Source organism: Pempheris klunzingeri, chromosome 23 (assembly GCF_042242105.1).
Source record: "Pempheris klunzingeri isolate RE-2024b chromosome 23, fPemKlu1.hap1, whole genome shotgun sequence".
NCBI lineage: Eukaryota > Metazoa > Chordata > Actinopteri > Acropomatiformes > Pempheridae > Pempheris > Pempheris klunzingeri.
The window spans coordinates 17,168,339-17,183,245 of NC_092034.1; the positions used below are offsets into that span (position 1 = coordinate 17,168,339).

The window sequence follows — 14,907 nt, forward strand, 5'->3', positions numbered from 1 at the left end:
AACACTTTTATACTTTTACCAAAGTAACATTTCCAGCGTAGGACTTCAGCTTGTCACTAAGTATTTCCCCTTGGTGTTTCACTAATATTACTTTATTAAAGCTCGGAGTGGATGGAAACGGTGGTGTGACAGGAAGTGAGCAGACTTCTTGTTAAAATAAAAGCATCTTTTAACGATTTTGTCTGCATATCTGACAAGCCTCGGTGAGACCTAAACTAAGAAACCTAAGAAACTAACGCAGTGTGGAGTTTATTTTGGCTGAAAGCAGCCACAGCTCTGGAACAAACACAAGCTAGTCAGGTACCGACTGCTTGTGGCGGAGCACTGATCCAAGCAGGCGCGTGACGCACTGACAGATCGACTATGGGCTCGTTAACGAAGGCATGTTCGACTTTTATTTTGAAGGTACCGACCGGAAAAACGTGGGACGTGCGGAATTGACACAGTGGTGGTCCTATAAAGAGGCTGGGCTGCCCCATCCCACCGTCGGTGTATACTCGGAGTCAGAGGGGGGGCACCAGGTGAGCCTGAACGTGACATCCAGTGAGAAGCGGACGGACGGACGGACGGACGGACGGCAGACATGGCCAGGCCGCTCACCGACCACGACAAGAGGAAGCAGATCTCAGTCCGAGGGCTGGCGGGGGTGGAGAACGTTTCGGACCTGAAAACTAATTTTAACCGACACCTCCATTTCACCCTGGTGAAGGACCGGAATGTGGCCACCAAACGGGACTACTACTTCGCCCTGGCCAACACGGTGCGGGACCACCTGGTGGGCCGCTGGATCCGGACGCAGCAGCACTACTATGAGAAAGACCCCAAAGTAAGAGGTCCTGCACGTACACACAGCTGATCGGGGGGGCGGGGCACAGGGGGGGGGCACTGCTCTGTGCAGCACCATCACAACTGATGGCCCCGCGTGCACGTTCGCCCTGACTCCCTCTATCCATTTATAGAAATGTTCCAGCTGCTTTGTCTGACACATGTTGTGCATCCAAACTGTGTGTGTGCGCGTGCGGACATTTCCTGTGTATCAGAGCGGTCTGTTACATAATGCGCTGCTCGTGCACGTGTCTGTGCCTCAGTCGCCTTGGTCTGATGCGCTGCGCGCCGCCGACGCCGCAGTGAACACACTCCTGCGCCCATCCTGCACCGGAGGGGTCTGGACGCGCAACTGGTTGCTGGATGTGTGTGTGTGTGTGTGTGACGTAACGCCGTCCATCCCTCCCTGCACCGCACACAGCCTCTCACAAAATGGCCCCCCTGCAATGAAAAAGGCAGATGAAGCCACATTAGCCACTTTCCCCTGTCATGAGCTCAGCATCCTGCTGAGTGGATCCCAGCCTGATGGATGATCCTCATCAGGGAGCCCCACTGTTCACACACACACACACACACACACACACACACACACACACCATAGTTTATTCTGACGCAGTCCCACACACAGTCACTACAGCACCACATGTGGCTTCATCCGCCACTGAAAATAGCCCCCAACAAATCCACTGTTTCCTCCCGTTTGATTAAAAACTACAGTGAGCAGCTGTTTGAGCTGTTTGACTGAACCATCTGACAGGTGTTCACCTGTCCAGGACAGATGACTGGGCTGTGGGCTGAGAACCTCTGACAGAGTGGGGGTGTCAGAGAGCACTCAGATGGATTTGGTCCTCTGTTTATCGTGAAGCAGAGCAGCAGCAGCAGCAGCAGTGTTCTCCTGTAAGAGGTTAAAGAGCTGCTGTGCTCTGCCGTTGGATGTAAGCGGTCTGACACACTGTCTTCTCTAATGGATGGACGCCGTGTTGATGACATGAAAAGGGGACATGGCGCAGCGCTGCTGTGGGCTCGAGCTTTGGTTCAGTTCTCTGGGTGTGGGACTGTTGGAGGGGGTGTCGGTAATGACCCTTCTGAGAGATAATGTTGAGCTCCATTAGGGACACCAACTGGAGCACGTATGCTGTATTTTTAGTATCCTCCCAAGGATTTAGTGGGGAGTTTTCGTGCACGGTTTTGTTAACTTGAGTTTTTTTTTAGCTGTAGCTGTGACTGAGCGTTCGCCAACTATGCAAAGCAAATGTTTTTGCATAGAGGTGTAAAGCTGTAGATGGCTGAAGGAATATTGATGTAATATAAACGTTGGCAGCTTCAGGTGGATATTGAATGACTCATTTCTTTTTCTCTGTTTTCCTGCAGCGTGTCTACTACCTCTCCCTGGAGTTTTACATGGGCCGGACTCTGCAGAACACCATGGTGAACCTGGCTTTGGAGAACGCCTGTGATGAAGCCACATACCAAGTGAGGCAAAGGATCGTGTGTGTGTGTGTGTGTGTGTGTGTGTGTGTGTGTGTGTGTGTGTGTGTGTGTGTGTGTGTGTGTGTGTGTGTGTGTGTGTGTGTGTGTGTGTGTGTGTGTGTGTGTGTGTGTGTGTGTGTGTGTGTGTGTGTGTGTGTGTGTGTGTGTGTGTGTGTGTGTGTGTGTGTGTGTGTGTGTGTGTGTCCTTCTCAGTGGCCCTTGATTAAAAGTGATCGCTTGTGTTTTAAACTCCCTGCCACAGGCCTGAGCTAACCCTGCTGACATCTGCATGACACCATCAGGTTTATGTCTCAGACATTATGAGGATGTTCTCCAGTCGAGTCAAATAAACGGACCTTCATCAGTAAAGCTCGTGTCCTTTTTACTGGCTCTGAGCTCCAGGCTCACCGTGGCAGTGCTGCGTGATGTTCGGCCATACACCGACTATTACAGAAATAAAACCCATTCAGTTAACATGTCGTCCGACATCTTTTCCTGTAAAATGAGCAGTGAAATCGATAACGCTGGTGTCTCCAGTTTAACAGCTGGTGGGGAAACTTCCCCAGCATGGCACCTGGATGCTGGATCAAAAACTCTCATGCTTTCACCCACAAGACATTACAGGCTCAGTAACACACATCCAGAGCTCAGAACCTGGGGAGGAACGGGGCATGTGTTCACAAAGGGGAGGGTGTTGTTCATGCCAGTCCAACGTGTTGACTTGTTTTTCAGCTGGGTCTGGACATGGAGGAGCTGCAGGACATCGAGGAAGATGCTGGTCTAGGCAACGGTGGGCTGGGTCGTCTGGCTGGTGAGCTCCTGCTTCGCCCTGATTGACAGTTGTGTTTAATGCTGTGGACAGCCACGTCTCAAACAGCCCCCCCCCCTCCTGTGTGTGTGTGTGTGTTTTCTCAGCTTGTTTCCTGGACTCCATGGCCTCTCTGGGTCTTGCTGCGTATGGATACGGCATCCGCTATGAGTTTGGCATCTTTAATCAAAAATTAGCGGACGGCTGGCAGGTACTTTCACTTGGTGGTCGCTGTGTGATTAAATGTGCTTTAGATTAGAATTTAGTGAAAACAAGAGACCTCAAAAGTCAAACGTCTCCCCACTACCTCTGGGCTACCTGCTCTACCTGAGCGGTCTGTTCCACCTGGAGGCAAATGACATGTTTTTGAGCAGATCTTTTCCACAGAGTGCCAGCCAGCTTTCATGTTAAACAAATAACTTATCATACACAAATATTATTGCTCCCATGAAAATGTACTACGATGATGGAGCATGTACACATCCTGTAAGAATTTGAAATGTTGGCACAAGGTGAAGTACTTGTTCTGTATTATTTTTCCTGGTGATAATATGGTAGTCTGGGATGGAGACCAGCAGTACATCTAGCCCCAATGGGATAATCTTCTAATACATGAGCTCTCTCTCGGGCCTGGGTGTGAGGGAGTGCGTCTTGAATCCACATCCGCTGTCCCATATTACATGCACGCCGTGTGCTTCCACAGGTGGAGGAGGCCGACGACTGGCTGCGGTACGGTAACCCCTGGGAGAAGGCTCGCCCCGAGTACATGCGCCCTGTCCACTACTACGGACGAGTGGAGCACACCGCTGAAGGAGTGCAGTGGGTCGACACACAGGTTAGCAGAACGGGCACCAATCAGACGCCAGAGCTGACCTCTTTTATTAAACACCATATAGTGGATATAATGATTTCATATTTACTACAGAACTGATGAATAAACATCAGTGTTGGAACTGACTAATAAGATACTTTGGCCAGAGGTTTTGGGCCAATATCAAATATAATGCATGTATTGATGTATAGTAATGATGATGTATTTCTTGTGAGCATAAAGAAAAAGGTAAGAATCCTTTTAGATTCGAGGTGAGCAGCGCTCCCTGGTGGATAAACTGTGTAATGGAGAATGTCTTTCTGGTAAAAAGTCAGCGTGAGCTCAGCGATATTAAACACGTCACACAGAAAATAATGGAGTAATACTGTCATGTTTGGGTCCAGGTGGTTCTGGCTCTCCCCTATGACACCCCAGTCCCCGGCTACAGAAACAACATCGTCAACACCATGAGACTTTGGTCTGCTAAGGCTCCCTGCGACTTTAACCTCAAAGACTGTGAGTTTCGTCGTGTGTGTGTGTCACGTAGTTGAAACAGATCATCAGCTGCTGAATACAAGTCTAGGTAAGCTCATTCACTAATGAAAAACGGTGACTGCTGATGTCCCACAGTTAATGTTGGAGGCTACATTCAGGCTGTGCTGGACAGAAACCTGGCTGAGAACATCTCCAGGGTTCTCTACCCCAACGACAACGTGAGTGGATTTATTTATTGTGTGTACAAATGCCAACCACCGACATCGGTCTACGTTTCTCGTAATTCTCATAACATTGTATTAGCCACGTTACATGCTGAGATATGGGAACATGATGGCAGTCCAACTGAGCAAGAAACTTGGATAGGCGAGTATCAGGTTAAGTGACATGACTGAGCACAAAGTTTCCAAAATAAATGCTCCATAAAACCTGCTGCTAGCTATTTTTTTTTTATTAACAATGTATCAAATGAGTATATATATTAATTCTAATTCTATATAGTGAAAGGGGTTGTTACAAAGTGATGATCCCACTGACAATTATCAGCAACCCTGTTGTTTTCCTCCGTTCTACAGAGCTTTTGTGGCCCATTTTTTGGTTTTATGGACACAACTTTTTTTTTTAGCAGCAGCAGCAGGCAGCTGTTTCCAGGGACAAACCCACTGTGTTCTATCTGTCAGACACAGTTGAAGAGCAGCTGATGAACACAGTAGGGAGCTGCAGCTAGATGCAGCAGGCGTAGCTCAGTCACAGTTCACTACATTGTTGTTTTAACTATCGGCCAAATTTTTCGCCTTTTATTGCTGAAACACTTATTACTTATGGCAGAATTAATGTTTGGATTAAAGCAAACGCCTCTGGAGGAGAGGAGAGAGCTGGGATCAGAGCTAAGCTAACGCAGCCAGAACCTACGGCTGCTTCCACCTATTGTCAGGTCGGACGAGCAGCTGGATGAAATGGGACTCGGGCTAGTGAAAATGGAGGAAAATATACTTCCTACTAATGTACTATACTACACACAAATCAGCTGGTTGTGCTGTTGCCCCCAGGTGCTGCCCTCAATGCGGCTTTTAACTCTACCAACAGGATAATACCTGCCCCCAGAGCAGCTCTGGCTTCAGGTGTTTCTAGAATAAAGATTGCAAACGTGCTGCAGTTTCAGTAGCACAGGTATTGTACACGCGCGATGATGCCTTTTTCAGTTCTTTGAAGGGAAGGAGCTGCGTCTGAAGCAGGAGTACTTTGTTGTAGCAGCAACTCTTCAAGACATCATCCGTCGATTCAAAGCCTCTAAATTTGGCTCCACAGAGTTTGTGAGACTAGACCTTTCTACGCTGCCAGAGAAGGTAAGACATCCATCACATGGTATGGTCTGTTACAACTGACTGTATCAACCCTTCACAAATAGATTGTTGTGCTAAATCTTGTTGTTTTGTTTGTTACCTTTTGAGATAGAACAGATTTTGATGATGAATAGAACAGATTTTTACCTTCATTATAACCCGAGGCTGTCTGCCATGCTTGGTTATGTGAACTGGGAGGTCTACAGTTTCCACGTTACTGGGAAACTCAAATACACATTCCAGTAATTCTTTTAAGCAGACTACATATGGCAACTTCAATTCAATTTATTTGTATAGCCCAATATCACAACAGAGTGTCTCATAGTGCTTTACAAAGTTCACTGAAATAAACAAGTGTAAGCGAACAAACAAGAAGAAGAAGTTTGTGCTCTGCTGAATGTCTGAGTTCACTCTGTAAAACTTGTGTGATACTGTTTCCTCTGCCTGGTCTGCAGGTGGCCATCCAGCTTAATGACACCCATCCGGCTCTGGCCATCCCTGAGCTGATGAGGATTCTGGTGGACATGGAGAAACTCTGTTGGGAGAAGGTATATGACATTCCAGCAGTGCAGTAACAAACAGTGTGCTTAAAACAAAGAGGTTGTCATTTTGTCTAAGAATATCAGAAACCTTCTTTCCAACTGTAGTGCCTCCATCACTACTTTAGAGGACTTTAGGAACCACCAGTAGGCCTGCAGTCTGGGAGCGCAGTGCTCTAGCAAATTAACTTACCTGTGTGGGCTCCTGTCCTCTCTGTGCAGGCCTGGGACATTGTGGTTCGTACCTGTGCCTACACCAACCACACCGTCCTGCCTGAAGCGTTGGAGCGCTGGCCGGTCAACCTCTTCCAGAACCTGCTGCCTCGTCACCTGGAGATCATCTATGAGATCAACAAGAGGCACCTGGAGGTAAAACAAGAGCTGAATGTAGATTTATGAGAACGATCCAATGGACTTCCACAGACTTGGGGCCATTTTTTTGGGGGGGGGGGGCACTACTCATTCCTGCCTTTAATGCAGCACCAAAGATTTTTTTTTTTTATATTAACAGTGGATCAGGGGACTGTGTGCAATTTCATGTGCACGACGATGCAGTTTTCTAATCAAAAGATGCCAGATTATGTAGATTGAGGAGTTCTATATCCTGCCCATGTTCTGAGTCTGAGTGTGAGGCTTAAATCTCTGCAATTGCATCTATAAAGATGTAATGTCCTGTAATCCTGGGACCCTGATTGTAAACCAGACGCAAAAGGCCTCCTCTAATATTGAAGTTATGTCTTCACGGTAATTGTCAGACGTAGTCAGTGTGCATTAAGTTATGGAGATGTTGCACTTCCTGTTTGTTAGAAATTCAATTGACGGCTCCAAACAGCACGAATACTCACATTTTTCAGGACTTCTGAGCTTTTTGCCTTCAAGTCTCAAGTAAGTTGAGTCTTTTAGTAGAACTGAGGACTTGCAACTTGACTTGGACTCGAAGTTCCAGGCAAACAGCTCTGCTCCCACAGAGATACAGTTCCTTGAATCCTTGAGATGTCTTTCCTTCACCCCTCCAGCGCATCACTAAGTTGTACCCTGGAGATTCTGACCGCCTGCGCCGAATGTCCCTGATCGAGGAAGGAGACGCCAAGAAAATCAACATGGCTCACCTGTGCATTGTGGGATCTCATGCTGTCAACGGAGTGGCCCGCATCCACTCTGAAATCATCAAAAACACTGTGTAGGGAAACCAACTCACCCCCATCTCTTCTCTCACTTGTGTCTGCTAGTATTACAGTATTGTAAAGGGGCCTCTGGCCAATTGTAGATTTGATATAATTGGAAACCTGCTACAAACTTTTCAAGAACAAAGAAATTCACAACATTAAAACTAAAAATATTTCCTGTGCTAATACTTTAGATATAATCAGCATCTCCTCTCCTCCACAGGTTCAAGGATTTCTATGACGTTGACCCTCAGAAGTTTCAGAACAAGACCAATGGCATCACACCCAGGCGCTGGCTGGTCATGTGCAACCCTGGCCTGGCTGACGTCATTGCAGAGGTGCGTTTGTTGAGCACTATATTGAAGAGAGCATAAACAACAAGGGTTAGCATTATTTTTAAATGTAGGGATCGGTTCTTAAATGGGGACAGTTTCCACCCTCAGAAACGAAGTAATTGAAACAGATGGCCATAATAAAATCTATACATCCCCAGCAGGCTCCTGATTCTATTTTGACCGCTGAGGTCATTTCACATGCTGACAGAGCCGGTGCCCCCAGCCCCACCACTTTGTAACACCACTGCAGAAGTGTACTGCTGTGTCTCTTATACTTGGCAGGATGTTTTGACCTAATTTGACACATGTTATGCCATGACAAATACTATGGGTCTCATTTGGTTTAGAGGATTGGTGAGGACTACATCCGTGACCTGGACCAACTGAAGAAACTTCTGGTCTTCGTGGACGATGATGCCTTTATTCAGGATGTTGCCAAAGTCAAACAAGTGAGAGCTTGAAAAGCTTAAAGATAAGAAAATTATCATCCTTCTTGGTTTGTCTCTAATATCATTTCTTCGTATGACCTCAACTTGTAGGAGAACAAGATGAAGTTTGCTGCCCATCTTGAAGAACATTACAAGGTGAAGATCAACCCCAACTCCATGTTTGATGTCCAAGTGAAGAGGATCCACGAGTACAAAAGACAGCTGCTCAACTGCCTGCACATCATCACACTGTACAACCGTGGGTGCTTTTTCTTTTTTACTTTTCAGGAAATGATTATGGACTCTGAATTAACTTTTATTTTTAATCAGGAATCAAGAAGGAACCCAATAAGTCATGGACTCCCAGGACCATCATGATTGGAGGAAAGGTGAGTGGAACTGAAGGTGCCACATTACATCACAGTTGTAAAATATTTAGTTTTCGGTTTCCAGTCCTAAAGTTAGTCCTGTGAGGACTTAGGTTTTAGAATGCTGTTGCCGATGAGTACAGGTTACATATTCGATTTTAAGATGCTACATTTTCAGCAAAACGACAAAAGCAATTCCACACAGGTAATGTGAAAACAGGAATCATACATGCACTGCACTTAGTCGTAGTTAGTTGTAATTGTTCTTTTTGTGTTTCCAGGCAGCTCCAGGTTACCACACTGCCAAGATGATCATCAAGCTGATCACATCAATTGGAGACATTGTTAATGGCGACCCTGTGGTGGGAGATCGCCTCAAAGTCATCTTCCTAGAGAACTATCGGGTCACTCTGGCTGAGAAGGGTAATGGATAATGTGCATTTAGAATCTTTGAAGATTTAAATCTTGAACATTGACATTTAGGACTGCAGGGTTCAGCTTCACCTTGTGCTTTATTGATTTATTGTCGACGATTGGACATCAAACCTGAGTACTCGATGAAGTTATGACTAAATGAGGCAGTGCCGACGGTTTTTGGCATTTCTTGACTTTGACTTAAAGTTTTTTTTTATTTTTACCACATGAAGCGTTAAGAGTCTGAAAGCCAAAGCCCTGTGCTCATGCAGAGCTGCAGTAGAGTTGGAAAAACTGTAATTCTGGATTTTCCCTCCTGTGTCCTGCCTGCAGTCATCCCTGCCTCTGACCTGTCGGAGCAGATCTCCACAGCAGGGACCGAGGCCTCTGGCACTGGGAACATGAAGTTCATGCTGAATGGAGCCCTCACCATCGGCACCATGGATGGAGCCAATGTGGAAATGGCAGAGGAAGCTGGAGAGGAGAACCTTTTCATCTTTGGCATGAGGGTGGATGATGTGGAGGCTCTGGACAAGAAAGGGTGAGCCCCCTAACGGTGTGAATCAAATTACATAAAACATGCCCTGATGTTATTACTGAGTGAGGTGGCTGGTACACTCAAAATGATTCAACCCCCATTGCAATTTAGGTGTATTGGCAGCTGCCACGAGATTTCTGAGGAAGCAGGAGGCCAAAAACCCTTGAGTGACTTTTCTTAAAATAAAAACCAAAAAAATTAATCCTGAATTTTGGACAGTACATTTTATTTTTGATACAAACTTGACGACAACAGCAACAATAATGAACGCAGTTCTAAAACATAGATATGAATAATGAAATATTATTAATTCTGGTCAACGGTGAACATGATTTATATAAAGTGAATAACAGCCTTGCTTCCTATTTTCCAATCCTTAAAATACATCTATGTAGCTACGCAGTAAAAGGAATTCACCTATAATGTATACAGTATACATGGGATTCTATTGGTTGGGGAATTTTGACAGGGTCCTTGCACAAATTCTGCGAGCAGAGGAGAAATGAGAGGGCAGACATTTAATAAGGGCACAGTAGCAGCCTGAGAGCAAGGAGGAGGGCAGGAATTCTGTGTGAGCAACAATGAGCAAAATTAAGTTAAGCAGTGGCTGATTAAGAGCGAGGAAACCACCAGGGTTCGAGGGTTTTTATTTTCTTTTATTTACCCTTTATTAAGCCAGGCAGTCTCTTTTACAAGAGCGACCTGAGAAAAACAACCCATTTTTGGGACAATTGATTGTGAGTCTTAAATGATAGTCTGTTGTCAAGCCAAACTCCTAAGTATCTGTGTGATTTGGAGTGATAGGAGTGCCCTTCTTAAAGTTTTAATGGCAGGATAGTCAGAATCACTGGAGGTGGAGAATACTATGTACCTAGTCTTTTCTGTATTTAAAGCAGTTTGTGATTAACAAGTGCTACCTGGAATTAATCAAATGCAGACCATATAAAATCGTATCAGCATAAAATGTACATTGCAGTAGTGGTTAGTATGAATTGTTATTTATGTATAATGTGAACAGCAATGGACCAAGGAGAGACCCCTGTGGCACCCCATTTCTGATGGTTAGAAGGCTTGACTGAGATCCATCAGCAACAACACTTCTTTCTGTTAGATATGGGAGGAACCAATTAAGTGAAGCTGCATCGAGACCTAAAGGCTAAAGTTTTTGGAAAAGGATTTTATGATCGCCTGTCTTGAACAAGGAACAATGAGAGGTCGCTCTGGTCACAGCACAATAGCAGCTGCAGCTTCAGACTGTTGTGGCTGTAGTATGTTCATTGAGTCAATGGCAGCATGTAGTTGTTAAGGTCTGAGATGTCTCCACTTTTATATAATGGCACTACTGAGATCTGGGAAATTGGAGGATGATTGAAAGTTTTGTATCGGTTGCCTCTGCCAGGTCAGGTTAAGGTTTGGTTATTTTCAATTATAGATTATGAGGCTTTCTCTGCTTCTGACTATCTGGCAATAGTCTGCGCAGTGGGAACAATGAAAGGGCCTGGTGCGCTAACCGCCAGTAATGAATGAAATAAAGGGCAATAAGGTCAGGATTAGGTCTCAAATTTAGCAGAACCAGTGTTGTCAATTTGGGTCGCAAAGAGGGGTTACGGACAGGATTCGGGTCAACCTTTAATGTTTTGGAGATTTTTACATATAAAAGCCAGTTTACATGGTTGGTCCCACTCAGCCTAAGAAAAGTTTTATAATGTCTTCTGTAAGTTTTGTTAAGAAAATAACCCTGGTGATGTCATAGTGATGTCAGTAGGGTTATTTCAGCTTGGGCTTTGCAAGAAGGCTACTCATGTTGTTTGAAAGAAATGGTCTGTCTGCGTTTGTGTATTTACTTTCTAGTCATCCCGACTACTCTAAGCGCTTTCACATTACATCCTCATTCATACAGGAGGAATCTAAATTGCAGATTATTCTCACACACTGAAGCCCAACTTGCTCCTGAAGCATAACTTCAGTGTGTTGCCCAAGGTTTGTTGCTTTTGTTTTAGGTCAATGTGGAACTATTCTATAAGCGATCTAATCAGATTAGGTCATTTGGGAAATACTTCAATAGAGGAAAAAAAACTGTCTACTGCTTTCTTTTAAAGGAATTAAAGCTACATTGCACCAGTTTTTAGGGTTAAATTCATCCATGTTGTTACATAATACATATTCTAATGTATTTTTTAAAGGTGATTTTTGGCATTTCTGCTTTATTGATGGGACAGAAAAGGGATGGGAAAAGCAGAGGTGAGAGAAAGGGGATGACATGTAAGCAAAGAGTCTCATTGCGATGTCTGTTGAATGTCTTTTGCCCTCAGCTATGACGCCGTGTCATACTACAACCGCATCCCTGAGCTGAAGCAGGCAATGGACCAGATCTCTGGAGGCTCCTTCAGCCCCGGCCAGCCCGACCTTTTCAAAGACCTCGTCAACATGCTGATGCACCATGACAGGTTGGAGCACACTAATGCTGACGCTGAGGAATCGGCATGCTGTTTATGCTGACACGTAGCCCACTCTTATGTCCAGTCATGCAGTGTCATCAGTGTTTCAGTTTCATTCACATTCCTTTGACAATGTTAAGCATTATCATGACCACCTATAACCAAACAGGTGGATGCTGTAGATGTACAGGCCGTATAAAACCAATTTGAAATTGCCCTACTTGGATCATATTAATGTAGTATGGATTTATATTGGAATGATTCATCTCATCCATTTTCACTCTGCTGCAGGTTCAAGGTGTTTGCAGACTATGAAGACTACATCAAATGTCAAGAGAAAGTCAGTGCACTCTATAAGGTCAGTATGTCAGCCAGAGGAAATCAAGAGGAAAAAACAGAATTTGTCAAGCAGTCTAGTACAGCATGACGACTCTCTGACATCATGACTTCTTTTTGTTAAACTGAAGCTGAAGCTTTTGTAGCCCCAACTGGAGCTTTTTTTAAGCGCTCTGTGCATTAAATATGTATGAACTGTAGAATTTCTGCTTCTATGTATGACACATTAGTTGTGCAATGCTATTTGACAGTATCTTGTTCTTTACTATATTGTTCTTAAAGACTATACTACTATACCATATCATAATACTTTATATGGATACTATATTATAGTGCTGTTGTTGTTATATTACATTATAGCGAACTATGGTATACTTCATTGTACCGTGCTACACTGCAATATATTTAGTCTCAACACCCTTTCACCTCCTCTGCCTGTGTATTAACAGAACCCTAAAGAGTGGACCAAGATGGTGATCCATAACATCGCTGGCTGTGGTAAATTCTCCAGTGACCGCACCATTACCCAGTATGCCAGGGAGATCTGGGGTATGGAGCCCAATATGGAGAAGATTCCCGCTCCTGATGATCCTCGCTAAACCTCCTCTGCCTCATCCACCTCACTGTAGCTCACCATGTGATCCAACCACTGAAGGAAACTCTGTAGCTTATTTACTGTGTACTGTAGCATTGTTTCCTTACTTTATTGGTCCTTATGCAGCATCTATCACTTCAAGCTCATCTTGCAGTAAGTGGGCTAATTCAGAATCTATATTTTGTTCCCCTCTGTGCACCAGCAATGCATATTCTCACTGTTGGTTGAAAATCTTGTATCTCCACGTGAGCCTTTGTGCAGCTAAGAAACATCTTAGATCACCTTGAAGTCATGGGATTCTTCAGTTAGAGTGAAAACATTAAAGATATACTTCCCTATTTTGTTATAGTTTCCAATAATCCTGATATTTTCTAAAAAATTCCTCACCACTAATGTTTGGAAATTCTAGGTGAAAGCATCAATTAGGAGCTGAGTCAGAACGTATGCGTGTTATGACAAAATCAGGGGCAATATGCTTAAGCAAGCGTGGACTGCATGTTTCCTACAACCGTGATACAAACCACAATTCTAACTACATTCCCTTTCTACATTTGAGCCAGTATGGCTACCGAAACCCAGCAAAAATACCAACAAACCTCAGCACTGTTACGGTTCCAAACCAACCCAGGTCTTCCATGGTGGAGAGGAGGAACGTGCGGTGGGTGATTTGTACCACAGCCTCAAGGTATCACTGTGACTGAACCATGTGGAAGGATGCATGTCTCTATATTCCCTGCTGATTAATGTTCACATTAATATTTGTGTTTTATGGTGTCTGCTGAATAAATTTGTGTGTAATATTCATGGTCAAGGGAACCTTCTGATGCTGAAGTATTGGCCCATCAGTTTACCTGTGATCTCATCATGTTTGTGTCTGTCTCGTTCTGCAGTACCCTGTTCCAAAAGTGACCTGTGTTTGAAATTAACAAAGCCTTCTTTGCCTAAGACCCAAGTGACTGAATTTCTCTTTGGAATATATGTGTATTCTGTGGTGTACATGTACGTTTATAACATAGATGAGTCCATGACAGTGTAACAACATATTGTCCTGCTTCAGCTACTCCATATGACTGTCTGACTGCTGTGGTTCAGACTGTAGGGGCTGCAGAAAGACCTGCCCACTATGCCGAACCTAGTATTTCACTGTCGGTCTTTCTCTCTCTTTCTTGGTCAATAAAAGACTAAACTACAGCAACAGCTCAGGTGTCTCAGTTCACTCAGTGCACCTCAGTAAGGACACATGGACAACTTTGTTTTTGTGTAAAAATTAAGGATAAGCCCAGAGCTTCTCAAACGTTCCTGACCCCAAAAAAGATTGGGATCAGAAAAGCCTCCTAGAATTAATACACGGCATATAAACATGTAATGAATGGTTTATAACACACCTATGTAGTTGTCAACATCTGTGGAACCTCCCAGACCCACAAGTGGAGGTTGCAGTAGATAATAAGTAGATAGAATAGAGATAGATTAATGTGGTAAAACACAATTTAATAATTGTTGAAATGTATTACTGCATATCTGCTTAAAACACCAGTATATTGGAGTGTGTTTCAAGACATTAAATGTGTGCATACTGCTTGTAAATGCTTGAACACAAATATACTACTATACTACTACTATACTACTATACTACTATACTAACAGCAGCTACAGGATGGTCTGTAAATGGTCTGTATTTGTAGAGCTCCTTTCTAGTTATTTCAACTACTCAAAGCTCTTTACATCACATCCTCATTCACACAGGAGGAATGTAATTTGGTTGAATATTCTTTCAACCTCATTCACACACTGAAGCTGCTTCAGGAGCAAGTTGGGGTTCAGTGTCTTGCCCAAGGACACTTCAACATGTTGACCCATAGGGTTGAGGAACGACCCACTCTACCACTGAGCCACAGCCACCCCCTAATAGCACTGACAATAGGAATGTGACTAATAAATTAGCACTGTGGTAGCAATGAAAAACATGATGAGTGGCTGATGAACCGCAGCAGTGAT

At 44.3% G+C, this 14,907-nt stretch overlaps 1 protein-coding gene across 1 annotated transcript; it reads left to right on the top strand.

Moving 5' to 3' along the window:
• Positions 1 to 446: 446 nt before the first annotated feature.
• On the top strand, positions 447 to 14,100 carry pygmb (phosphorylase, glycogen, muscle b). Its single transcript, XM_070854458.1, has 20 exons — positions 447 to 826; positions 2,197 to 2,298; positions 3,028 to 3,106; positions 3,211 to 3,314; positions 3,807 to 3,938; positions 4,319 to 4,430; positions 4,545 to 4,627; positions 5,612 to 5,755; positions 6,208 to 6,300; positions 6,514 to 6,660; positions 7,308 to 7,471; positions 7,681 to 7,795; positions 8,140 to 8,241; positions 8,332 to 8,479; positions 8,551 to 8,609; positions 8,870 to 9,011; positions 9,336 to 9,543; positions 11,853 to 11,987; positions 12,270 to 12,336; positions 12,764 to 14,100. Exons 1-20 carry the CDS (start codon positions 584 to 586, stop codon positions 12,911 to 12,913), a joined length of 2,529 nt encoding a protein of 842 aa, XP_070710559.1. The 5' UTR covers positions 447 to 583; the 3' UTR covers positions 12,914 to 14,100.
• Positions 14,101 to 14,907: the final 807 nt, after the last annotated feature.